The 24801-nt window shown below is 44.4% G+C and overlaps 1 protein-coding gene across 1 annotated transcript; it reads right to left on the bottom strand.

The window, feature by feature from the left end:
• Window positions 1–555: 555 nt before the first annotated feature.
• Window positions 556–4400, bottom strand: LOC116512410 (acyl-coenzyme A thioesterase 1-like). The gene is made up of 3 exons (XM_032222882.1): window positions 3743–4400; window positions 2633–2835; window positions 556–1181 (listed from the first exon to the last, which is right to left on the bottom strand). The coding sequence occupies exons 1-3, from the start codon at window positions 4305–4307 to the stop codon at window positions 588–590; spliced, it is 1362 nt and encodes a 453-aa protein (XP_032078773.1). The 5' UTR covers window positions 4308–4400; the 3' UTR covers window positions 556–587.
• Between the last annotated feature and the right edge of the window lie 20401 nt (window positions 4401–24801).

Raw genomic sequence — 24801 nt, 5'->3', positions numbered from 1 at the left:
AAGCATGTTATTCACTGCAGTAATTCACTTAATTATGGCATGTAAAGTTATAAAATGGGGCTTACTCACTTAACAACGGTCTTGCAACAGGAATTTTGATCTCAATTGTGGTCATCAATTGAGGACTACCTGTAACGCATTGACAAGTGCAGGCAGGCACGGAGTCCAAGGGCAGGTCACTCTCAGAGAATGAGGGCTCAGTGCTTGATGCTATTCCTCATTCAAGCCCAGTTGGACTCCAAAGGAAGTTTATTCCCGGTTATTCCTGAAGATCTGGTGCAATTTGTTTAAGAACTTAGTTGTCATTTGGAATGAGAAGGTGGCTGGGACTTTGAACCTATAGATTTAAATAAACCAATAAATAAGATCACACTGTAGGGCCACCGCCTGGATGCAGATCTTAGTCTTCAGGATTTTAATATGGAATGCAGAAATATTTGAAAACTAGATAAAGTGTGTTCAAATGGGATTCATCACATATGAGTTTCCTTCTTGCCATTTTATATCCATTCCCAGCATTATTCTCACATCTCCAGTATTTAGCTTAGGAAACATACATGCTGAAACCCAGCTCATAACTAATTCATTCACAATTTGTTTTTGCTGCCATTGAGGATTTGATGAAAGAAGTTTTGAATCTGCTTCCAAGCATCCACCTGCGCTGCTGCATGTGCTCTGGGTTGCCCTCCCCAGACCACTCTTTTGCCCACAAAAAGGTGGACTGAAGCAGGGCACAGTGGTGTATAAGGAGGTTCAATGTAATGACCTGCTTCAGGATAGCAAATTATTCCAGGTTTGTCTTTTCCACGAGCTTGTAAATGTTTGGCAGCTTCATTGGCAAAAAATTCACTCTTCCAAATATGATCATCCATGCCCACAATAAATAGAAAGCGTCCCTCAGCTTTCTCCAATGGAATTAAGCTTTGGCGGTCAGCGCCCTTAAGTGGGTTGTTCAGAACATCAATAATGTCATAGAACCCATTCTGATCAATTTTGATTCGATTTATATTAAAGCCGACAGGTGGAATGGTGATATCCTTGTATCGTACTGCTACACCTGCATTGGCTATACAACCATTAACGGTGACTATTGCCGTGATGCCTTTTAAAAATGAGGCCATGGAGAGACAGATGTCACCCCCTTTGGAGTGTCCCAACACGCCAATTTCTGGACCTTTAACCTAAACAGACGGAAAGAAAGAAAAGGAAAATCAGATTCACACTGCTAACAATGTTTCTACTGCATGGGATCCTACGGCTATGTTCATACAGCAACCCTAAATGAATAACCAGATGAATCTTGTTAAGCACGGCATATTATGGTTTAATCGGTCAGCCACCCCTTAAGCAAACCAGAGGATGTGTTATGCAGACAGAGCCTGTAAGAAAATTATCCATGCTATTTCACTTTCTGTTACAGTAATTGCCTAAAGCAGGGGTGTCAAACTCAAGGCCTACAGGCCGAATCTGGCCGCAGGGTGCTTAGATCTGGCCCGCGGGACTGCCCTGGAAACATTGAAGGACCAGCCTGTAGTGCCTCTGCCCGCGAAAACAGAGCTGGGAAGGCTGTCCCAGCTGAAAATGGAGAACAGGAGTCCATTTTCACTGGCAGAGTGATTGGGCCACCACACACGCCCCCTGACACAAGTGATGTCAAGCTGGCCACACCCACCTCAGCCTCCTGAGGTGAAACACAACCCTTATGCGAATCTCAATGAAATCGAGTTTGGCAACCCTGGCCTAAAGCTTTCACGCTTCAGTTACTCTTGCATACCTTTGGCTGCCCCAAATGGAAAAAAAAATGAGTTGTTAAGATCCTTAAACTTTCCATGATCTATTTCAGGAATAAAATGTTCCTGAAACAAATGTTCCTGAAAAAGCACAAAATGTTCAGCACGCTCAAACAATACAGCAACAGTTGAATTTAGTTAATTTCCCAGAATAACTATAGTTCTAGGTTTACAAAATATAGGAAACCTTTAACTGATAACACTAGTTGAAGCAACTTACATGTTAAGCAACATGCTGAGCTAATGTAGGGATAGATGTTGCTGCTAATCATGATTTTTCTTTTCAACTGATTACGGATAGTTTTGATGCAAAATGATTGCTAAGTGAAACCACAGTAGTCTTATAATCTTACTTCAGTTTTCCTTTGCTTCATAGAACTGCAAAGGTCATAAATGCCAGGAATTAATTACTTTTCCATTATAGTAATTGCAAATGGTCGCTAAATGTATCAGTCTCTAAACAAGGACGTCTTGTAAATGCCTTTATTTACTGGTTGAATTACTGGTCTTTTTACAGCCCAGGGACCATCCTTTTACTGTCCTAATTGGCGATGGTGGGGGGAGGGGCAGGATGGCAGGTGGGGGGGAGGGTGGGGATGTGCGTGTGGTGGTCTTCCACAACACTCCCAATTTCTCATTGTGGCACCTTGAGAAAATTAATTGCCCACCCCTGATCTAGGATAACATAGTAGTATACACATTACCCAATTTCCCCTTTGACAATCATCTTGTCTGGAAAACTGAGCTGAGTCTGACCTCAACTGACTGAATACATTTCTGTGGCTAAAAAACCCGAGATCTCAGCTAAACCTCTTAAAAAGGCCACAAATAGAGCAACCTACCACTGGATGTTTTAGCATATAATTGACAGCTTCTTCAAAGTACTCCAGATGCAATTCCCTTATGTCCTTAGGAAGATCTTCATATCCATAATAGGGCAAAGCTAACACGGCAAAGCCATGATTGGCCAACAGACATGCTGAACTTTCTGGAATCCCTACTCCAGTTCCAGGTATCCGAATGATACCTGGAAAAGGGCCTTTACCTGCAAGAAATATAAAGTAGAGCAATTGTTTTTAGTTATCACAGATTTCTTAAGAACTTAGCATACTTTAAACAAAGTCCTGCATCAAAGATAAAGGACAAAAGGGCACATGGCTTGATTCAAACAACTGGCCAAGCGATAGCATGTTTTCATTGTTTAGCTTGTTCTGTCACATAAAGGTAGCCACTGTGGTTTGAAAATCAGAATTTATGATTTAGCCTGTTACAAAAACCACTACTCTATTAAACTACCCATTAATACAATGCACAATGCGTTGGCTATTCTAAATTGCAGATCCCAGAGCTAGTGTAAAGGTGTATTGTATTCCATTGATTTTAATATCAGAAATTATAAAGCCAATTTGGTGTAGAGGCTGAAGGCACCAGAGTATTGGGCGACTCTTATTTTCTAAGCCTCTCTTGGGTACACAGCCAACTGGGTGACTTTGGGCCAGTCACTCTCTCTTAAACCCAGGAAGCCAAATTTCCAGAAACTGTGTCCAAAAAGCTGAAGGGATTAGTCCAGGCAGTCACTTGGAGCCAAGACTGGTTTGAAAGCACAAAAATATATAAATAACAGGAATTACGCCTTATTCAATCTTATTCCCTGAGTTCATATAACAAACTAGGCTAAAATATGGTCGCATTACAGGTTGATTCAACCTGTAGTGCTGCGTAAACGTTGGGTAAAAATATGTAAACGTCAACTAACCAAACTGAGTTCTAACAACGCACTGAATCCAAACAGCCTCAACCTGTCTGGTTAGTTATAGTACCGTAGCTCAATTCAGCGTGACCGTGAGAATCCAAAAAGTGGATTAAATAAATCGCTCTTAGCGGCTGATCCTCCGGGACGTGAGTGTATTATTAATAGAGTAATTTCTGTAGGAAGGTCCCCCGCTGTTTACCGGGAGGCTGGAAAAGAGTGGCCCGGATGCTCCCTTCCCGCACCGGGAGTCTCTTCACCCCGTCGGCCAGGAATCTCCGCTCGTGGGAGCCCTTGGCCAGGACGCGACCAGGCAAAGTCGCTCCCAGCCTTTCTAACACCTCCAGCTCCAGGAGAAAGGGGCGCTCGACGTCGCGCTTCACCAGGCGCCTGAGGGGTTTTAGCGGCTGCAGCGACCACAGCAGCCCCATCGGCTCCAAACCCGAGAAGGTCCCGCCTTCAAGCGCCGGCGAGCGCTGCAGATCCAGCCGCCCTTCGCCGTCTGCTCGGTAGAAGGCGTGCGACTCGAAGCGCTCCCCTTTCTCATCTTCCAGCGACGCACGGAGCCCGATCTCCTGCTCGGGCCGGAGCCCTTCCACCGAGATGGCCAGCGGCTGATCGAAGAGGCTGTGGTCGGCGGGAGAAAAGCTGAGGCGAGGCTCCATGACACGAGCAGAGGTGGAAAAGCGCGCCCGCCGGTTCCGCCAACCACCGAAGGTCACAATGGAAGTCCTTCGCCAGCAGTGACTCAAGCAGCCCCGTAACATTTTGCTCGTAAACGACGTCACGCCTGTTGGCACCGCGACTTCCACGCTAAATTAATTCGCGTCTTGGCACTTCTTGGAGCAAGGCAGGTCGCACTGGTGGAACTGCCGATTTAGTGTTCGCAATCCTCTTTTTGTGACTCCTCCTATTATGTTTTTCGGGTTGATAATTTAGTCAGAATGAACAAATGGGTGTCGCGTTATTTCAATTTATTTGCAGCTAAATTCCACTGAACTTCCTGGACTTCGCTGCTATATAGACATGCAATAGTATTGTTCTCAGATACTCAGTACTTTCCGCAGTACTGAACATCTGCTCTAACCCATTGCTGCTTCCCATGACAACCCATAGCTGTTTCAACCCATAGCTGTTTCTGGGTCTGCTCCCATTTGACCCTGTGTCACCCTCCATATTTTTTAACTTGTCAACTGGGCGTCAACTTGTCAATTGAGCGTCTGTTTGACCCTTTTTTGAAAGAGCACTTGACCGTTGTTCTAAAATACAGCAACCCTAAATGGATAACCAGATGACTCTTGTTAAGCACGGCATATTATGGTTTAATCAGTCAGCCACCCTTAAGCAAACCTAGCAGGCTAAAAATACAAAGAAATAATTGTATTGAGTAGGAGCACTGGAAAAGCTCCTTATTTGTTAAATCTGAGTTGGCCTGGAAATAATTAAATAGGCGCAGAAAAATCCAAGGACTTCTGATAAGTCCGGGCACCGCATCCCCTGCCCCACCTGCCACCCCAAAATTGTGCCCCACCACGAATGGGGTGCCCAGCATCCCTGCCAGTGGCGAAGAAGTGCCCTGGGCGCTGCTGGACTCTCCCCTCCCCTTGCTCGTTGGGGCGTGTGGCGGTGAAACTGCCCGACGCGCTTCCTCTCCTCTCCTGTCGATTGTTATCCGGGAGAGGGGGGGTGAAACCATGGTCGCTGGCAGCGACACTTAAGGACTTGGGCTCTAAGAAGTGGCTGCCAGGGCACCCCATTCTCTGCCCCACCTGCCACCCCAAATTGTACTCCACTGTGAAATGTGCCTCTTAATAGAGCCACGACGTGGGTTTTCTTTGCTGCCTGCGAAACCCAGGCGGCCAGCAGCCAAGCAACCAAGCCACCATCGGCCGGCTGCCTCTAATCTTCCTGCCCTGTGTCCACGCCCGGCTCCTGCCCCTCTGCCTCACTGTGCTGCCCTCTCGCTTTTCTCCCTGCCTCCCCCAGCTGAGAGTGCTGGCCAGGAGAAAACAGGCGGTGAGTCTGTGGAGGAAGAGGAGGGCGCGTGGCTTTGCGATGTGCACTGGGGAACTGGGAAGGAAAGCATTTGCAGGTGGCAGCGCATGCTGGAACTGCCTGCCACCTGAAACACGATGCACTTGTTTGGCCTCTGCACGCGCCCTTTTTGGAATCGGGGAGGGGAGCCTGCAGCCCCAAAATGCTTCCATTGAAAAGGCTTTCATCGCAGTTCCCCAGGCAGCTTCAGGAATCAGGCGCCATGTGAAAGTGAGGATCCCCGCCGCATGGAACCCCCCGAAAAGGCGATGCGCGGAGCGGATGGGTGGAGTTACATTCAGAGTATAAGACACACCCAGATTTTCGCCCTCTTTTTTGGGGTAAAAAGTGCATCTTATAGTCCGAAAAATACGGTACTTATGTAACAAAGCTTAAGGGCTCTGCAAGGCTGGAAAGACAAAGATTCAGACTCTCCTGAATTCTCAAGCCAAAATATGTTTTATAATTCGCAGACAGCAGAGATTTCTAAAGAGGAAAAGGTCAAGATGGCAGCCCCAGCTGCATGATTGAAGCTTCATTCTCCCCCCCCCCCCCCAGATATCATCTTTTCCCAGAAAAATGAAATATCCTAGGAAATATTGAAAAGGCAGAATATTTCCCTGGATGTGAAAAGAAAGAAACAGTTTTAAAAGACAGAATAGTTGCCTGTAGCTTCCTGCCCATCCCCACTGGGCCATTGAGAAGGCGGGCTAGTCCCCTTTACATAATAAAGACTTCTCCACTGCAGCTGCAGGGGGAAGGAATGTTGGAACTTTACTCAACTGATCACACGGCATCTGAGAACTCATCTATACCTGGATTCAAAACAGCCTAGAGAGTAGCCCCTGCACGGCCCCATGGGAGTCTGACAACCAATCAGAATACATTTCTTACACAGGAACAGGAAACAGAGGGGTGGGACTAAACAGGTTATAAAAAGTCTAGCAAGCCCCTCCTTCAGCCCTTCTCTTCTTCTCCACCAACATTGAAGCATGTGATCACCTTTTCTGTTCAGGGCTCAAGCCATGTGGCCCTGTCCAACAATAAACCATCTTTCCAAGCAGCCTCCATGTCTCCAGTGTCTTTTTCCCCACTTGGAGCTCAACCCAGAAGGACATTTCTTTCATCACTTGTTAAAAAGGACTATTTGGCTGCATGATTGCGGCTGCTAGCTTGACTTGTTTTTGCCTCCTTTCCTGCTGACTCCTGTTGTTACTGCCACATAAGAATGTAGATTATTGATTATTGATTAAAATTGGGGCTACCGCCTAAAAGAGAAAGCTTAAAGCAGTGTTTCTCAACCTAGGCAATTTATAAATGTGTGGATTTCAACTCCTGAGAATTGAAGACCACACATCTTTAAGTTGTTTAGATTGAGAAACACTGGCATAAAGCATTTTCCCAATTTTTAATGCCTTCATTGGTGCAAACCGGAAACCAGAATGATACAGGTGAAAGGCAATATTCCATCGTGGACTTCTTCCAGATCTGGTGTTTCTTTGGGAGGTTTCCTTTCTTGTTCCTTTTCATTCCTCCAAAGATAAGTGGCCCTTTGGACAGAAAATTATAATGTTCGAAGGAGGTTCTGAATGGCTAGAAATTTGCCAGAAATTAACAATGAATGATGATCAAGATTTTTATACTATATTAATATACATTCACATACTGTACCTGATACATATTTAAGGTCTGTTTTTTTCCCCAAAAAGGTGTTACATACTGACAGGCTCCACCAAGGTCCTTCAATCCCGCGGGAAAATACTCCAAGCCGATTGGTCGAGCCATCTGACAGCTCCCTATAAAAGGGCTACCTGTCAGACATTCGGGTGCTGGATTTGTAAACAGTTTTAGTTGTTTTAGTTGTAGTTTTATTGAACTTGTATGCCACCCTATTCCCCAAGGGGACTCAGGGCAGCTAACAAACTAAATAGGGGAAAGGGGAAATACAAAAAACGAAAAGACAGACAAATACAAACAGATTAAAAACTCATCAACAGCCGCAACCATTCAAGTGGGGCTGAGAACTCATCAGCCCCAGGCCTGCTGGAACAGCCAGGTTTTAACGGCTTTGCGGAAAGCCTGAAGGGTGGCGAGGGTACGGATCTCCACGGGGAGATCATTCCAGAGGGCCGGAGCAGCTACAGAGAAGGCCCTCCCCCAGGGGGTCGACAAACGACACTGGCTAGTTGATGGAATCCGGAGGAGGTCTAATCTGTGGGATCTAATCGGTCGTGAGGAGGTAATTGGCAGGAGGCGGTCTCTCAAGTACCCAGGTCCGATACCATGTAGGGCTTTAAAAGTAATGACTAGCACCTTGAAGCGCATCCAGAGTCCAATAGGCAGCCAGTGCAGCTCGCGGAGGATAGGTGTGACGTGGGTGTACTGAGGTGCACCCACAATCACTCACGCGGCTGCATTCTGGACAAGCTGCAGTCTCCGAATGCTCTTCAAGGGCTGCCCCATGTAGAGCGCATTACAGTAGTCCAATCTTGAGGTCACAAGGGCATGAGTAAATGTTCTGAGTGCCTCCCGGTTCAGGTAGGGACGCAATTGATGCACCAGGTGAACCTGGGCAAATGTCCCCCTGGTCACAGCTGACAAATGATGCTCTAAAGTCAGCTGTGGGTCCAGGAGGATTCCCAAATTGCGAACCCTGTCTGAGGGGCGTATAATTTCACCCCCAGCCTGAGAGTTGGAATATAAGGCCAATTATTGGGAGGGAATAACAGCAGCCACTCGGTCTTGTCGGGATTGAGTGCAAGCTTGTTCACACCCATCCAGACCCTAACAGCCTCCAGGCACTGACACATCACGTCAACCGCTTCACTGAGTTGGCACGGGGCAGACAGATACAACTGTGTATCATCCGCATATTGGTGGTATTTTATCCCGTGCCGCCAAATGATTTCACCCAGTGGCTTCATGTAGATGTTAAACAGGAGGGGGGACAGGAGCAACTTTATCCGCGAGAAATTGGACAAATTCCTCAGCTCTACCTTGTAAAGGGTTGCCCGCATCCCTCCCTTTCAAGAGGGAGCGGGTTATTCTGAACAAGGCGGCTGAGCGGAAGCAATCAGAGTGGCAAATATGTATTTTTTGTTGTCCGAATTGCCAGAAGGTAGGCTCTGATGCAGATTTTTAACAGTGCTCGGTCTGACTCAGACTTACTGGCCCTCCAGCGGCGCTCTAGGCGTCTCTTTTGGCGTTTCATCTCCCGGAGTTCCTCAGTAAACCAAGGAGCCCTCCTGGATCCGCTACCTCGGAGAGGCCGTAAAGGCGCAATCCGGTTGAGAGCCTCTGACGCCGCTGAGTTCCAAGCAGCGACCAAGGCCTTGACCGGACTGTGGACGAGAGTATCAGGTATAACACCAAGCGCCGTCTGAAAGCCCGGAGGGTCTATAAGGCACCTGGGGTGGAACCACCTAAACAGTTCCTCCTCCCTACAGTGGGGGATTGGTCTCCGAAAGTCAAGCCTCAGCAGGAAGTGGTCTGACCATGACAGGGGCAAGATCTCAATACCCCTCAAACCAAGATCACAACTCCACTGCTCCGAGAGAAATACGTCGAGCGTGTCACCCGCTGAGTGAGTCGAGCCCCGAATTACTTGGGTCAAGCCCATGGCTGTCATGCCATAAACTCCTGCGCTCCATCAGAGTGTTCACCGAGCGAAGGCAAATTGAAGTCCCCCAGCACCATAAGCCTGGGGAACTCAACTGCCAGCTCGGCTACTGACTCGAGGAGCGAGGGGAGGGCTGTTGCAATGCTGTTGGGAGGCAGGTACGTTAACAACAAGCCCACTTGACCCTCAAGGTCCAACTTCACCAGTAAGGACTCACACCCGACAAGCTCCGGAGCAGGGATCCTGCGAGGAACTAGAGACCCTTGCATAACAATGGCCACACCCCCACCCCTTCTTTGTGGTCGCGGCTGATGAAGCACCTGAAAACCCTCTGGGCACATCTCAGTGAGGGGGACACCTCCCTCCGGGCCCAGCCAGGTTTCAGTAATACATGCCAGGTCTGCCCCCTCGTCTAAAATTAGGTCCCGGACGAGGGGAGCCTTGTGAACCACAGACCTGGCATTTAGCAACAGCAGCCTGAGACCAGGGCCCTGATTACCCATGCCATCTGGCCTTGGAGTGGAACTAGTAGGGCCGGAAGGAGGGATCTCTGAGACGTAGCGAACCCTCCTTCCCCGGTAATGGCTAGCCCTAAAGTTCCCGCCATATCTGCCTCTCCCTGTTATGACCGTAATGTTCCGGCCCACTCCCGGGTCCATGGTCCCCCCGTCGTTCCGTCTGGCAACCGCATTCTTCGGCAGGCCCTTCGAATCAAACATCCTAGGCTGGGATTGATCCTAGGCCCCTCTGACATTTCTGCAGTGCACTCAGTGCAGAGGGTACCCGGTTGTGGTCCCAGCCTATTCAGACATACAACACATCCATACACCCAAGCAATCCCCACGTAGCAGTTAAAAACACAAAAATACAACAATAATGGATTAATAAAAAGTGGGCTCATTCATGCAATCATACAATAACACCCATATCACATGCACTCCCCATACAAGTTAAAAAATTGCACAGCGGGGCAAGGAGTTCGTATAGGCTTATGCTAAATGGAAGAGGGAGTCCTAGTATTCCTGGGCTTCTCCTCTGCAAAGTCCCATAGAGAGGGCAGAGTCCAAAAAGTCTGGAGCGATAGGGAAGCTAATGTCAGTTTGGGGATGGTGCGGAGCAAGCTCCCTGCCCACATTCTCTTCATCCACTGCTCAAGTGGGAGTCTCAGTGAGGTCGGGGATGGATTCAAAAGACCCAGCTTGCTCCAAGGTGATGGTCCGGAGAACAAAAGTGAGGGCGGGGATGACCGGGAGGCAGAAAGGCCATGGTTAGTCTTAGGTACAGCAGCGAAAACCGAAAGGCTGGTCATGATTGAAGGGCCAGGGGTTGTAGCAGCCAAAGCACAGCTCCCCCAGCAATCTGGATCCAGCTGAAAAAGGCTGTGCCCCTGATGGAAGGGGGGAAGAAGAGGGGGAAGGACACCCCTCCCAGCAGCCAAGCCGTAGTGTTCACAAGGTGGCATCAGCGAGCCAGCAGTCCATCAGGCTAGCAATCCCAACCCTACCCCTATCCCTAACCCTAGCCCTAACCCTAGCCAAGTCCTAACCCTAGCCCTAACCCTAGCCCTACCACTAACCCTAACCCAGATCCTAACCCTAAGCCTAACCCTAACCTAACCCTAACTCTAGCCTTAACCCTCGCCCTCACCCTGACCCTAGCCCCTGTTGCATATTCAGTAGTTAAATTACATATGCATGAGTCTCTAGCCAGCAACAGCCTCTCGGCGCGTCCCAGCCAATCAGGACGCGAGAGGCTGTTGCCGGCCTCAGTTACTTACCGATTGGCCAAGGGACTGACGTCAGCGGTTGCTGCCCAGTCCTCGGCCACCGATTGGTTACCTTGTTCATATAAATATCTTGGCGCGCAGTTTGTCCCTTCGAATCGCTGTCATCTAGTTCTACTGTTATAATAAAGACGTTGCTGTTTGGAACCCTGGCTGTCGCGTCCTACTTCGTTCAGGCTACAAAACTGGCGACGAGGGTGGGATTAAGCGATTCCCGCGAAGCCTAGGGAAACAAGAGAGAGGAGAACTTAGCCAGCTGCCCGCTCCGCCGGCAACGAACGCTATCTAGGAGAAAAGAACATTTTTTTCTTTCCCCTGTCTCTCTCTTCTGCCTCAAATCTGACGCAAGATGACTTCAGCGTTGCCTCCTTTCGCTCCCTATGGATCAGCCGGAGAATTCTGGGAGGGATTTATGGAACGCTTTGAATGTTATTTAATAGCGTCCAAGAACCAGGCAAAGACCGAGGAAGAAAAGTGCAGTTTCTTCCTCTCCTGTTGCGAACCCTCAATGTTCGCCTCTGCTAGAGCCCTGGCTGCCCCGAGGCCAGCCTACAAGTTGGGGTGGGACAACCTGATGTCAAGATTAAAGAACCATTACGCCCACACCCCGTCAAAGATCGCGCGCCGCTTCGCGTTCCGCCGTCGGGTCCAAAAGCCACATGAATCAATAAGCCAGTTCCTGGAATCGTTGCGAATGACTGCCGCTCAGTGTGGCTTCTCCAATTTGGAAGAAAATCTGGTGGAGCAGTTCGTCTGCGGGGTCCGCGATGTCAACCTGCGGAGCCGCATGTTCCGCCATCAAGATATCACCTTGCTCCAGGCCGTGGAGACTGCCAGAGCAGCCGAGCTCTCGGAGCAGTCCACGGCCGACATAGAACGGTTACAGTTGGCGTCACCTGCCCAGACAACGGATGGCCCGCCTGCCCAAACGAACATGGTTGATGACCTGCCACCCATGGAAGACCCGGAGGAAGAGATCGTGGGGCAACTGAGGGCACAGCCTAAACGCAAGCCTCAACAGCAGCCGGCTGCGCCTCCTGCCGCTAGTGTTCCGTGCCGAGGTTGTGGCGGCCTAACCCTAACCCTAACCCTAACCCTAACCCTAGCCCTAACCCTAGCCCTACCACTGACCCTAACCCACATCCTAACCCTAAGCCTAACCCTAACCTAACCCTAACTCTAGCCTTAACCCTCACCCTCACCCTGACCCTAGCCCCCTCCAGCAACAGCACGGTAACAATTGTAGCAGTCAGGGCAGTAATAGCCAGATCAAGCCCCCCCCAGGACAGACTTTCGGTCCGCTGAGACCAAAGCGCGACAGCCGCAGCTAGTCACAGGGGGGGGGTTCCTCCCCCTCAAAGCCAGAAGCTGGAATCTCACTGTCCCAACGTCGTCGCTGCCACCAGAGATTAGTTTAGAAACGCGCCACATTCAAAGCGCCACCGCCATTTTCGTAGCTGGCCTGAGGGGTGGGGAGATCTCTGGAGCGTTCAAAATGTCCAGGGGCCGCTGAAGCAGTCCCCCTTACAGCGCTCCCCCAATCCCTCACTCTTCCCTCCGAAGATTAACAGTCAGGAGTCTGCCGCCGTTGCCGAGTGCAAAAAGCCGCCCTGCAGCTGGTCTAAAGCCGGTCTATCGCTGACCTTCAACGCCGTCTTTGTTATAAGCCAGCATAAGATGGAAAGATTCGGTGCCTGGGGAGCATTTACACACACCCCTCCAGTCAAAAAAAACCACACCCCTGGACAGCCAGCTCAGTCACCTCCAAGGGGGGAACTTCTTCCTCTGAATTTCCAGGGGCTCCATCCCTCCGTCCTCCCAATTCCACTCAGAGAGCCGCTCTACAGCTGGTCTGAAGCCGCTCTAGTTGTCTGATAAAAGCTGTTGTTTGTCACTGAAGCCTGAGTCTGTCTCATCCATTCACCTGATCTAACAAAAGGGTTTTGTTATTATAAGTCATAGCTTCTATTATTGCTATAGGGTTGTATTTCTGCAGTATTGACTAGAGGTTCTTAACACTGTAATGGTTAGAGGCATTGTGTCATTGTTAGCTATTGTTTGAAATGCTGAAATTAATAAATATTATTTAGATTTTTCTCATGCAAAGCTGAATATAACATTAATAAACAACTGCAAATTATATCAAACGTTTGTTGTACAATAAAGTTTTCTGTCCTAAGCTGAACATTTAATAGTGTCTCCACTCTATTGTTACTTATTATTATTTGTGTTTGTTGATAAAAAGAGACAACAGATAAAGGAAAATAGGCAACAACAAAAGAGAAAAAAGGAAAAGAAAAATGTTTGGTTTCTAACGTCTTTCTATGCTTCTGCTAATTTATGATGTTTATAAACGTTTAGGCCCCCTCGGAAGCCCAAACTGTAAATGTTTATACCATATTTGCCATGATGTGTGCATATTTAATACATAACATCTAATACATATGCTTGATGTACTCAGGTTTAAATTTCAGGGAAATATCATTTAAGTTGAATTTTGGAGGCTTGATTATCTGTAGTAAAGTGATGTGAGAGCTAGTTCTCATTTGTACAGAAGTAAAAAATCTGGTACGGACGCGGTGGCTCGGTGGCTAAGACGCTGAGCTTGTCGATCAAAAGGTCAGCAGTTTGGCAGTTCGAATCCTTAGCGGCACGTAACGGAGTCAGCTCCCGCAGCAGGCCCAATCCCAAGCACTGCTGCTGATGGAACTGCGTTGCACCGCTGGGTCCGGGGACTTCTTCCAGCTGCCAGCTATTTGTGTGGAACAATATAGAGATGCAGATCAGTTTCTTTGGCAAGCTGGACAGTTTTGTTTGATTGACTCTCAGTAAATTTTGCAAAATATTCTTTTACAGAATTTGCTTTGTTTTTAATTGTGGTTGCCAAGTCAAGGATTGAAAGAATGGTTTGTGCTTCAGTAGACTATGCCTAGCTATAAAATTTAATCTATTTACTGGTTTCAGCCCATAAGTTCATCTCAAGAGGTTCGTACTTATTGGATAAATGAAGTGAGATAATGTTACTTAGAGGAGAGGCTTGTTTGCTTCTGTGGTACCTATAACTTTTTGTTGTTTCAGAGGTATTGATGAAGTCTGTTTATCTGAGCTGTGATGGGGCAGTGGTTAAAATGCAGGATTGCAGGCTACCTCTGCTGACTGCCAGTTGCCAGCAATTTGGCAGTTTGAATCTCACGGGCTCAAGGTTGACTCAGCCTTCCATCCTTCCAAGTTTGGTAAAATGAGGATGAATTGTTGGGGGCAATAGGCTGACTCTGTAAACCGCTTAGAGAGGGCTGTAAAGCACTGTGAAGCAGTAAGTGCTATTGCTACCTGCTGTTTCTTCTTCTTTTTCCACATGAGAGTAGTGCAAATGTTCTTTCTACAAAAACAATTGACCTAATAATTGCAATAATAAAGACACTTAGAGTACAAGATGGGACTAAGGGGGAAAAAGATCTGAAGTTATGGTGGAAAATAAGCATTTGGTCAATATCAAAAGTTCATCTCAATACTTTGTTATATATCCTTTGTTGGCAATGACAGAGATCAAACATTTTCTGTAAGTCTTCACAAGGTTGGCACAGACTGTTGCTGGTATGTTGGTCCATTCCTCCATGCAGATCTCCTCTAGAGCAGTGATGTTTTGGGGCTGTCGCTGGACAACACGGACTTTCAACTCCCTCCAAAGGTTTTCTATGGGGTTGAGATCTGGAGACTGGCTAGGCCACTCCAGGACCTTGAAATGCTTCTGACGAAGCCACTCCTTCGTTGCCCAGGCAGTGTGTTTGGGATCATTGTCATGCTGAAAAACCCAGCCATGTTTCATCTTCAATGCCCTTGCTGATGGTTTGAGGTTGAGGTTTATTCGATTTATATGCCGCCCTTCTCCCAAGGACTGATGGAAGGAGGTTTGCACTCAAAATCTCACGATACATGGCCCCATTCATTCTTTCCTGTACACGGATCAGTCGTCCTGGTCCCTTTGCAGAGAAACAGCCCCAAAGCATGATGTTGCCACCCCCCGTGCTTCACAGTAGGTGTGGTGTTCTTTGGATGCAACTCAGCGTTCTCTCTCCTTCAAACACAAGAAGTTGTGTTTCTACCAAACAGTTGTACTTTGGTTTCATCTGACCAGATGACATTCTCCCAATCCTCTTCTGGGTCATCCGAATGCTCTCTAGCAAATGTCAGACGGGCCCGGACATGTACTGGCTTAAGCAGGGGGACACGTCTGGCACTTCAGGATCTGAGTCCCTGGCGGTGTAGTGTGTTACTGATGGTAGCCTTTGTTACGTTGGTCCCAGCTCTCTGCAGGTCATTCACTAGGTCCCCCCGTGTGGTTCTGGGATTTTTGCTGACCGTTCTTTTGATCATTTTGACCCCACAGGGTGAGATCTTGCATGGAGCCCCAGATCGAGGGAGTTTATCAGTGGTCTTGTCTTCCATTTTCTCATTATTGCTCCCACAGTTGATTTCTTCACATCAAGCTGCTTGCCTATTGCAGATTCAGTCTTCCCAGCCTGTTGCAGGTATACAATTTTGTTTCTGGTGTCCTTCTACAGCTCGTTGGTCTTCACGACAGTGGAGTTTGGAGTGTGACTGTTTGAGGTTGTGGACAGGTGTCTTTTATACTGCTAACAAGTTCAAACAGGTGCCATTAATACAGGTAATGAGTGGAGGACAGAGGAGCGTCTTAAAGAAGAAATTACAGGTCTGTGAGAGCCAGAAATCTTGCTTGTTTGTAGGTGACCAAATACTTATTTTCCACCATAATTTGCAAAAAAAAATTTCCCCATTTTACGAATTTTCTTGCCACAGTTGTTAAGTGAGTCATTGCATTCATTATGTTAGTAACATGGTTGTTAAATGAATCTGGATTCTCCCTTGACTTTGCTAGTCAGAGGATCGCAAAGCTGATCACATAATCCCAGGACACTGCAACCATTATAAATATGAACCACTTACCAAGCACCTTTTTGGATCATGTGAACATGGGGGCACTGCAACGCAACGGTCGTAAGTGTGAAAAATGGTAATGTCACTTTTTTCAGTGCTGTTATAACTTTGAATGGTCACTAAATGACCTGTTGTAAATCGAGGATTGCCTACACTGCTTTTATGATTAAATGGGTTGTTTCTCTGGCCCATTCTTTAGATTTGAAAAATGAAGAGACAACATTAAGGCAGTTTTATGAAAAATAATCGGGGTAGTAAAAAGGCAAAGCCAACACTAGTAAAATGGTGAATCTGTAGCAAAACAAAAACCGGGCAAAAGATTTTGAAAAGAACAAGTCCGGGAACTTTTATTAAACTTTATCAAACCATCAAAATATCACCTCCCCCCACACACACACCCCTCCCCATGACTGAACTGATCCTTTTATCTGCCCCACTACTCCTTCCACCCACATCAGACTGGAGAATTGACAGGAGGAGGCTCCTTCTCCTATCTCTGGGAAATGCCTAGAGAACGGACACAGTAAAAGCTCACTTCCCCCCATCCTCTTCTCCCACCCTGCGTCTTTTACCACTTATGGGTTGGCAAGAAAAGTGGGAAAGATTTTTGGCAATGGAAAGCTTGAGTCTTCCACTGCTAATAGACAAGTGGCCTTGAAAACCAGCAGCTGGGGATTTGTGGGGAGAATGTCCAAACAATGGTTTTAGATAGCCAACAGAAGCAGAGCAGGACAGGCCCCTACCTTTATGCTTACCCCAGAAATAATGGTTACTTGTGTGCCCCAGCTTGTGTTGCAGAGATAGGAAAAAGACCCTTTTGCAATGGAGCAAGGGACTATAGGTAAAGGTTGTCTTGGTGACAGTGGAGGAGAACATGGGAAGGAAAAACAAGGGGGAAATCTCTCAAAAATAAATATCTCCCATGTACAGAGCAAAAATAACTATCTTTATCTAGGTCTATATCTTCATGTTCTATGATACAATTAAATTTTAACCAATATATCAGATCAATTAACCCAATGAAACAAACGGGATAACAGAGCTATTTAAAACATTTTTATTTAAATTTGGTTTTTTAGGATTGTTGTATCAATCTAAGTTCTATTATTTCTCTTTCATACAATTTCCTAATCATAATCTAACATAACTTCTTGAAATAATAAGTAATCTTCGGTTAATGACCTGAATTCAAAGTTCTGATGTCTATGCCCCCATGGTCATATAAACTATTTTGGGCATGTGAGATTTAAAACATCTCAGTTGAACCATCAGGACACAATGAACAATAAAAAAACTTTAATGAACTTTTGCAAAAGGGCTTCCCTCCTGTGCTCATGTTGAGCCACAGAGGAGAAAAAACAATACATATGAATATCACATTTAAATACAATTCCAAAGAAGACAATTCTCCTGCCACGCCCCTTATTTTCATTGGTCACTGGTAATTGGTCACACTATATAAGTTTTATACAATGGTTTATGTAGCAGTTGTTTTCCCGGACATTTGCAACATCTTTATCATAACAATACTCAATTTTAGCATGACAGCTGCTTCCCTGCCAATGTTAGCCTGATCTGACCTGGAATGTTAATCAATGTATAGCTTTGTTATTCCCATAAACTCCCTTCTTACACAACTAATGTCTTACAGATGGTGTCTTAGGTTAAACAATCTAATATCTCATACAGAGTTCAAAAATATGGCTGTCCTCTTGCTTAGCTTTGCCTGCTTAGTTTTACAGGAATGATTCTCATTTCTCTCAAGGCACTTGGTAATTAGTCTGCATTTATGGTTCTTTACAGCACCCCGTGGTCAAATGGCTACAAAATATGAGGGTTTTTTTGTCCCAGAAACCAGTGTTTACTTCTGATTTGGGCAAAAAAATGGTCCTGAATAATGCGTTCCTATAATTGTATAAGTGTCAAGGTTCCAAGTAACACCCCCCAATGGACAAAGACTCTGTGGCTTTGGCATATAAAACATTGTCTCGTATTCCAGGGAGCGTCACCCAGGTATGTTTCATTCCGTGAACTCGAAATGTAAAAAATATTGCCGATGCTATTTTTCTGATAGCTTATTGCAGATTCCATTTTACCTGAACAAAAGGAAAATACCTCTCATAAAAAAAATAATTCACACAAGGCTTATAAACTGAACTATTATTGTTGGTAGATATTGGCAAGAGGCTTATCAAAAACATTTCCTTCTCTTATTTCCTATATAAAGACAAAAAGACTTCTTACATTTTCTGTTTGAGGGAAGCACTCCGCCTTTATATATGGTTATCTCTGAAAGTGTTTCCTACAGAGCTACTAAAATCAGAAATGATACATTATTCTTCTAAAACAAGGTGAGTTTAAAAAACTGTTATGTGTGTTATATGAAATCATTTTATGACTTATATAAAGTCTTCTAAATAGGACCTTAAGAACAAAATTGTCCAACTGATGTGGACAGATTGGAAAATTGAGGTCCACCAGGCAGCTGCCAAGGTTTTGGGACATTTGAAACTTGGAAAACAAGTCCACGACCACCTGAGGTAAGCATCAAACATCACCTGTGGTATCTGTACTTTTACCTAGCAAAATAGATGTGGTATGGTATCACATTGGATACAAACCGCTTCCATATTATGGAGTCCATAATATCCTAACACGAGAAATGATATCTTACATTGATGTACTGTATTTTTATGCAAACTGCCATCAATATCATGATATGGCCAGTGGTGAGATTCAGCCAGTTCGCACCACTTCGGGAGAACCGGTTGTTAACTTTCTAAGCAGTTGGTGAACTGGTTGTTGGAAGAAATCGTTAGGGAAGAGAACCGGTTGTTAAATTATTTGAAGAAAAAGATATTCATGTTTTGTGCAAAGGTTTTTCATGCACAAAGGCCTGAATTTCTGTTACCTGCAAGGAAAGATAGCTTTTTTGCATTCCTATAGCTTTGTACCTCATGAAAATGTTTCTCCAAAATTGAGAAATACATAGAAGAGAACTATAGATGGCAGAAAGAAAATGTGACCACAAAAAATAATTGTCATATATGTCAGATATGGAAGGCCCCTACCCTTTGCTTGTATATATGTCTTCCAATGTTCTTTAAAATGATTCCTAAAACATTTTAGGATCCCTAAAATTTAGCAACTAATAGCATGAGGACAAATACGTTTACTGATTCAACTTGCATTGAAGTTGTTTTGTATTATTACTTAGCTTTCAAAGCTAAGTAATATATTTTCTTTTATTTTGTCCTGGATGCATAAATCAAGTGAACTTATTATAATAGCATCCTTATCCTCTGAGAGAGAATCTAAAAAGGGGAGACTGCCGGAAGAAAGTGAAAGCTCTTTCGTTGATTGGCTGGCTGAAATTCATGACAGCCAGGCTGCTCCCTGGCTTTCTTCAATGTTTCTCTGATGACTTTGTAGCTGTCCGAAAAGAAGCGTGCTGGGCAGCCGGAGCACTTCAGATTAAAAAAGAGACAGTGAGTGTTCACTAAAATGATTGATAAAGGATTTGTATGCAAAGGTATAAATACATTCCATTCTTGAATGCAAGATTCTCAGAGTTACATTACTCTGGTCTAAGAATAGAATAATCAAACTTGCTTGTGAATGAAGAAATATTCTAGTTTAGTAAAGAAATATGCGAGCAGAACCAGTCTTCTGCATATAATAGAATAGAATAACAGAGTTGGAAGGTACCTTGGAGGTCTTCTAGTCCAAACGCCTGCCTAGGCAGGAAACCCTATACCATTTCAGACAAATGCTTGTCCAATCTCTTCTTAAAAACTTCCAATATTGTAGCATTTGCAACTTCTGGAGGCAAGTTATTCCACTGATTAATTGTTCTGTCAGGAAATTTATCCTTAGATCTAGATTGCCTCTCTCCTTGATTAGTTTCTATCCATTAGCTTCTTGCCCTGCACTCAGGTGCTTTGGAGAATAGCTTAACTACCTCTTCTTTGTGGATAGTCCCTGATATATTACTTGTCGGATTATATAACAGGATATGCAATTCTATATCTACACTGGATATTTATTTAGAATGAATGTGCCTTTTGATGTATCACCATCTAGTCAGCACTAATTATGTACATTGTGCTCTGCCAATGTCTGAATAAAGCTGGTATTATCTAGTAGATGCGACTTTATTTACACATACAAGAAAGGGCAAATTACTAAGTGGGGGCACCTTATCTTTTAAACCATATCATTTATTTGCTGATGGCCTAAATGCATTAAAGATAGTACTGCAGGGGGACATTGCAGCTTGAAGATGGACTTTCAGGCTGTTCCTGAATGTCCATCTAATCTGGATTATCTGGACGGTTCTTTTTGGACCTAAGCTGTCCCGAAGAGACAGTGAAAGGTAGGGGGAGATCCAGTGGTTCCAGAGACATCTGCAAAGTCTCTGGTGACCCAGGAAAACCCCCTTTGCCAGCAATCCCGAATCAGCCAAAGGCTGCTGAAGCTGCTGACAGCCCCTGAATACAAGCACTGGAGAGAAGCATGTCGTGTTGGTGAGAGTTTTTAAACCTTTATTCTATTGGAAAGAGAACACTCTAAATTTGGAAATCTAATTTAAAATAAGGCTGACTAGAGAGAAAAGCGGCGGATATAAGTTTGCCAATTGAAGCTTTTTTCCCTTTCCCTTTTTATTTCTGGAAGCCGGGATAGACTTTTATTGTAATGTGGCTTGGCTTTCTGTGTTTTTTTTCTCTTTCTGATACTCTTAATTTTGGACCTTTTGGATCTTGTGGGGACATTGAATTTAAACCTGAAATGCTTTGAAGATTTATTCTTTTTTGTTAGCCCTCTCTTCGGTAACTTCAGTTATGTAATTTTTGCTATTTTCTAAGAAAAAGTTTAAACGGAAGATTTAAGTATCGAGAGTTGATACAAGCTAACACTGCCAAACATTGTTACCAGAAGCTTCCCTTTATTTGGTTAAGACTGAAAGAGCAGGCTTGTTTATCCAGCTGGAGTCTTTCAGTATCTGGAAACCTACTTTAGACTAAATAAAAGCACTATGGGAAGCTAAGAATGACCTTGGAAAGACTTTTATCTTAGGGGAAAAAAATTGCATTTATTTGTTCTAGCTTGGTGGCAGTTTTTATACTACTCTTATATTATCTTGCTGGGGAAATACTGAGTAGACACCATTGTAAAGAAGTCTGAGAGTATAGAAAAAAGAATGGAGACAATAGAACAACAAAATCAAAGCATAGTACAAAAAGGAGGAGAGTTCTCCCCAAAACCTTTGAAGACATGAGGGAGGAATATGAATTAAAGGATGTATGGCGTGAACTCCACCCACAGAAACAACAATTTACTTTCTTTTCACATAGACATCAATCCTGTTCTAGGATCGACATGGCCTGGTTGACACCAGAAATTGGGGACTTGATTAAGGAAGCAGCAATTGAGGTTAATACCTGGGCCGATCATAATCCACTCTTATTGGTGTGGAAAGGAGTAAGGCAGGGGAGGAAGAGAAGGTGGATGATGAATACAGAGATAGTGAAAGAACAAGAATTTCAGCAAATGTTTAAAAGGGAAATGAGGTTTTTTTTTTTTGAAGAAAATAGGAAAGGAGTAACCCCACAAATACTTTGGGATACGGCCAAGGCTTATATGAGAGGCCTAGCTATTAAACATACAGCAGGCACACACAGGAAAAAATTAGAAGAGAGGGCAAAATGGGTAGCTAAACTGGAGGTGGTAGAAAAAGCCTTGCAACAGAACCCACTAGATGATAGGAAAAAAGAAGAAATGGCTAGAATTAAGCACGGGATCTCTCTTCTAGACCAGGAGGATGTCACTCGGAAACTTAGGGGGATTAAGCAAAACTTTTTTGAGCATGCTAACAAACCAGGTCGTTGGCTCTCTTATAGACTTCGAAAAGAAAGAGAGAGCAGACGTATAGCTCAACTGCAGAATAGTAAAGGGGAATTAGTAGAAACCAAGGGGGAGAAACAGGAAATTATCCAAGGTTTTTTTCAGCAACTACATAGTAGGGAAGAAGTTTCTGAGGACCAAATTAAGGAAATTTTAGACAATGCAAATCTACCCAAGATCTCAAATGAAGCAAAAGGGGTACTGAACCAAAAGATAACAATAGATGAATTAGAAAAGGCAGTCAAAAAAATGGAAAACAACAAAACTCCTGGCATGGATGGTTTGCCAGTTGAAATCTATAAATCTTTTTTGGAAATCTTAGGACAAGAGATGATAGTAATATTTAATGCTGTCTTGATGGATTCTATCGCACCAAAATCATGGGCTGAGGCTTATATAACCCTTTTGCCTAAAGCTGGAGCTGACCGCACCCAAATTAAAAACTATAGGCCCATTTCACTTTTGAATGTGGATTATAAAATCTTTGCAGTTACACTGGCAGATAGACTTAAATTCTTCCTTAACAAATTTATACACCCTGATCAGAACGGCTTCCTGCCGTCAAGGCATTTGAAAGATAATGTTAGAATTATTTTGGATGCCTTAGAATATTATGAAGCTCGGCCGGATAAACAAGTGGCCTTTATGTTTCTTGACGCACAAAAGGCTTTTGATCGGGTAAATTGGAACTTTATGTTGTCACAACTAGAAAATATGAAGTTTGGAGAAAACTTCTTAAATGCAATTCGGGCAATTTATGTACGACAAAGCGCGACATTATTGGTAAACGGAGAAGAGGCGGGTGATATTGAGATTGGTAAAGGCACAAGACAAGGATGCCCGTTATCCCCCCTATTGTTTATCCTCACATTAGAACCCCTTCTTAGAATAGTGAGAAGTGACACACAAATTAAAGGGTTACGAGCTAAAGCTCAGGAATTTAAGGTCCAGGCTTTCACCGATGACCTTGCTTTTATCCTGGAGGATCCTATGGCTTCTGGGATACAACTTTTACGTAAAATAGAGGAGTACGGTAGGATAGCGTGGCTACGTATAAACAAAGAGAAGACAAAACTGTTAATTAAGAATATGACTCTGAACCAAAAAAGGGAAGTACAAAGCCTGTTAGGGATTAACATGGCCCACAAAATACAATACTTGGGAATTTGGCTCACGGAGAGATGTTCCTCTATCAAGGTAGATAACTATATGAAATTGCTACAGCAGGTATCTAAAGATATGACTAATTGGAGTGGCAAACAACTGTCTCTGATGGGCAGGATTGCGACAGTCAAGACATATGTATTACCAAAATTTTTGTTTCTGTTTCAAACGGCACCAACTAAATTGGACAAATTTTTTTTAAAATCTTTGGAGACAATAGTGACTCGATTTATATGGCAAGGCAAGAAAGCACGAATTAAAGCCCAAATATTGTAAAAACGTAGAGAACTGGGAGGCTTCAGAGTACCCAACTGGGAAGCATACTATAATGCAGCAATTATGACATGGGTGAAAGATTGGGTGATGTTGAGTAGAAGGCGCCTATTGGCTATAGAGGGACATGACCTCCCTCAGGGACGGCATGCCTCCCTCTGGCAAGAAAGAGACACCCCCCATAGGTACTTCATGGGACATTATATTCGGAAGATTTTGATGGGGGTCTGGGAAAAGATGAGGAAAAAATACTATCTTAGGGTTCCGTGCTGGTTGGCACCATTAGAGGCCTTAACGCATCCCAGTGTATTTAATTGAACAAGAAACATAACATATAAAGACATCATGACAGAAGATGGCAACATGAAAACAAAGATGGAATTAGAGCAGCAGGGCAGGAATCTGGAATGGTGGGAATATTTACAGGTTAGAAACAGGTTTAAAAGTGATAAGGTACGTTTTGGGATCTACCCAAACCCTCAGGGGCTAGATAAGATTTTGTTTGGTGGAGACAAGAAAATGTTATCGAAGATTTACCAATTTTTGACCTGCCAAGATGCTAATGAAGAGATAGACAAAAGCCTTCTAATAGCATGGGAGAGAAACTTTGGATATGAAATTGAAATGGGCAAATGGTGGGATCTATGGAGTAAGACCATTAAACTTACAATATCTACAGCATTCAAAGAAAACATATACAAGATGGTTTATAGGTGGCACTTCCCCCCAATGAGGTTAGCCAAGATGTTCCCTGGGTTATCTCCATTGTGTTGGAAATGTGGAAGAAAGGATGGCACATTCTACCATATTTGGTGGTCCTGTACTGAGGCCACGAAATATTGGAAAAGGATTAAAAAATGGCTAAAAGAGGTTACCGGGGTAAACATGGAATGGAGACCTGAGAACCTTCTACTAAGCATTAAACCAAAAAACATAAGCAGTTCAATATGGCATTTGAGCCTACATATAATCGTAGCCGCAAGAATAACTTATGCACAATTTTGGAAATCCACTACCATACCGTTGGAAGATGCTATAATTAAAAAGATCTATGAATGTGCAGAAATGGACAGAATGACGGGTTGGCTGAGGGACAAAGGAGAAACAGAACATTATCTTAGCTGGAACTTATGGTATATGTGGGCGACAAGGAGAACAGCAGGGACTTAAAATTGGGGAAAGTTAAAAGTGAACATGGGTATTGTAATAGATCCCTGAACTTTGTAATGAGAAGATGTGGCTTAGAGACCTAACAATGAGGAAGGAAAGAAAAAAGTTGGGCTGTGAATGACTGTCACCGCGGGGGGGGGGAGGGGAGGGGCGTTGTATATTTAAAATTGTATTTGTATCTGTATGTTTTACGCTTAAAAAGTGTATAACTAATGAATGCCGATACAAAAGGCTGTATGTTTACTTTATATTGTTATGTATGTTTTGTCTTTTCTTATGTTGTTGTATTTTTCTTTCTGTTTTTAAAGGTAATAATGTTTAATAAAAACTATTTTTTAAAAAAAAAAAGACTGAAAGA

The sequence above is a fragment of the Thamnophis elegans genome, chromosome 1 (genome assembly GCF_009769535.1).
Source record: "Thamnophis elegans isolate rThaEle1 chromosome 1, rThaEle1.pri, whole genome shotgun sequence".
NCBI classification, from domain to species: Eukaryota; Metazoa; Chordata; class Lepidosauria; order Squamata; family Colubridae; genus Thamnophis; species Thamnophis elegans.
This window is presented reverse-complemented; position numbering and strand designations above follow the sequence as displayed.

What these genes read in the sequence shown, in the direction of transcription:
- LOC116512410 (XM_032222882.1), bottom strand. Translation starts at nt 4,307, where the DNA reads ATGTTACGGGGCTGCTTGAGTCACTGCTGGCGAAGGACTTCCATTGTG. An exon ending in CACTCTTTTCCAGCCTCCCG is followed by an intron (nt 2,836 to 3,742) that starts GTAAACAGCGGG and finishes TATTTCTTGCAG; the next exon opens with GTAAAGGCCCTTTTCCAGGT. An exon ending in ATATGCTAAAACATCCAGTG is followed by an intron (nt 1,182 to 2,632) that starts GTAGGTTGCTCT and finishes CCGTCTGTTTAG; the next exon opens with GTTAAAGGTCCAGAAATTGG.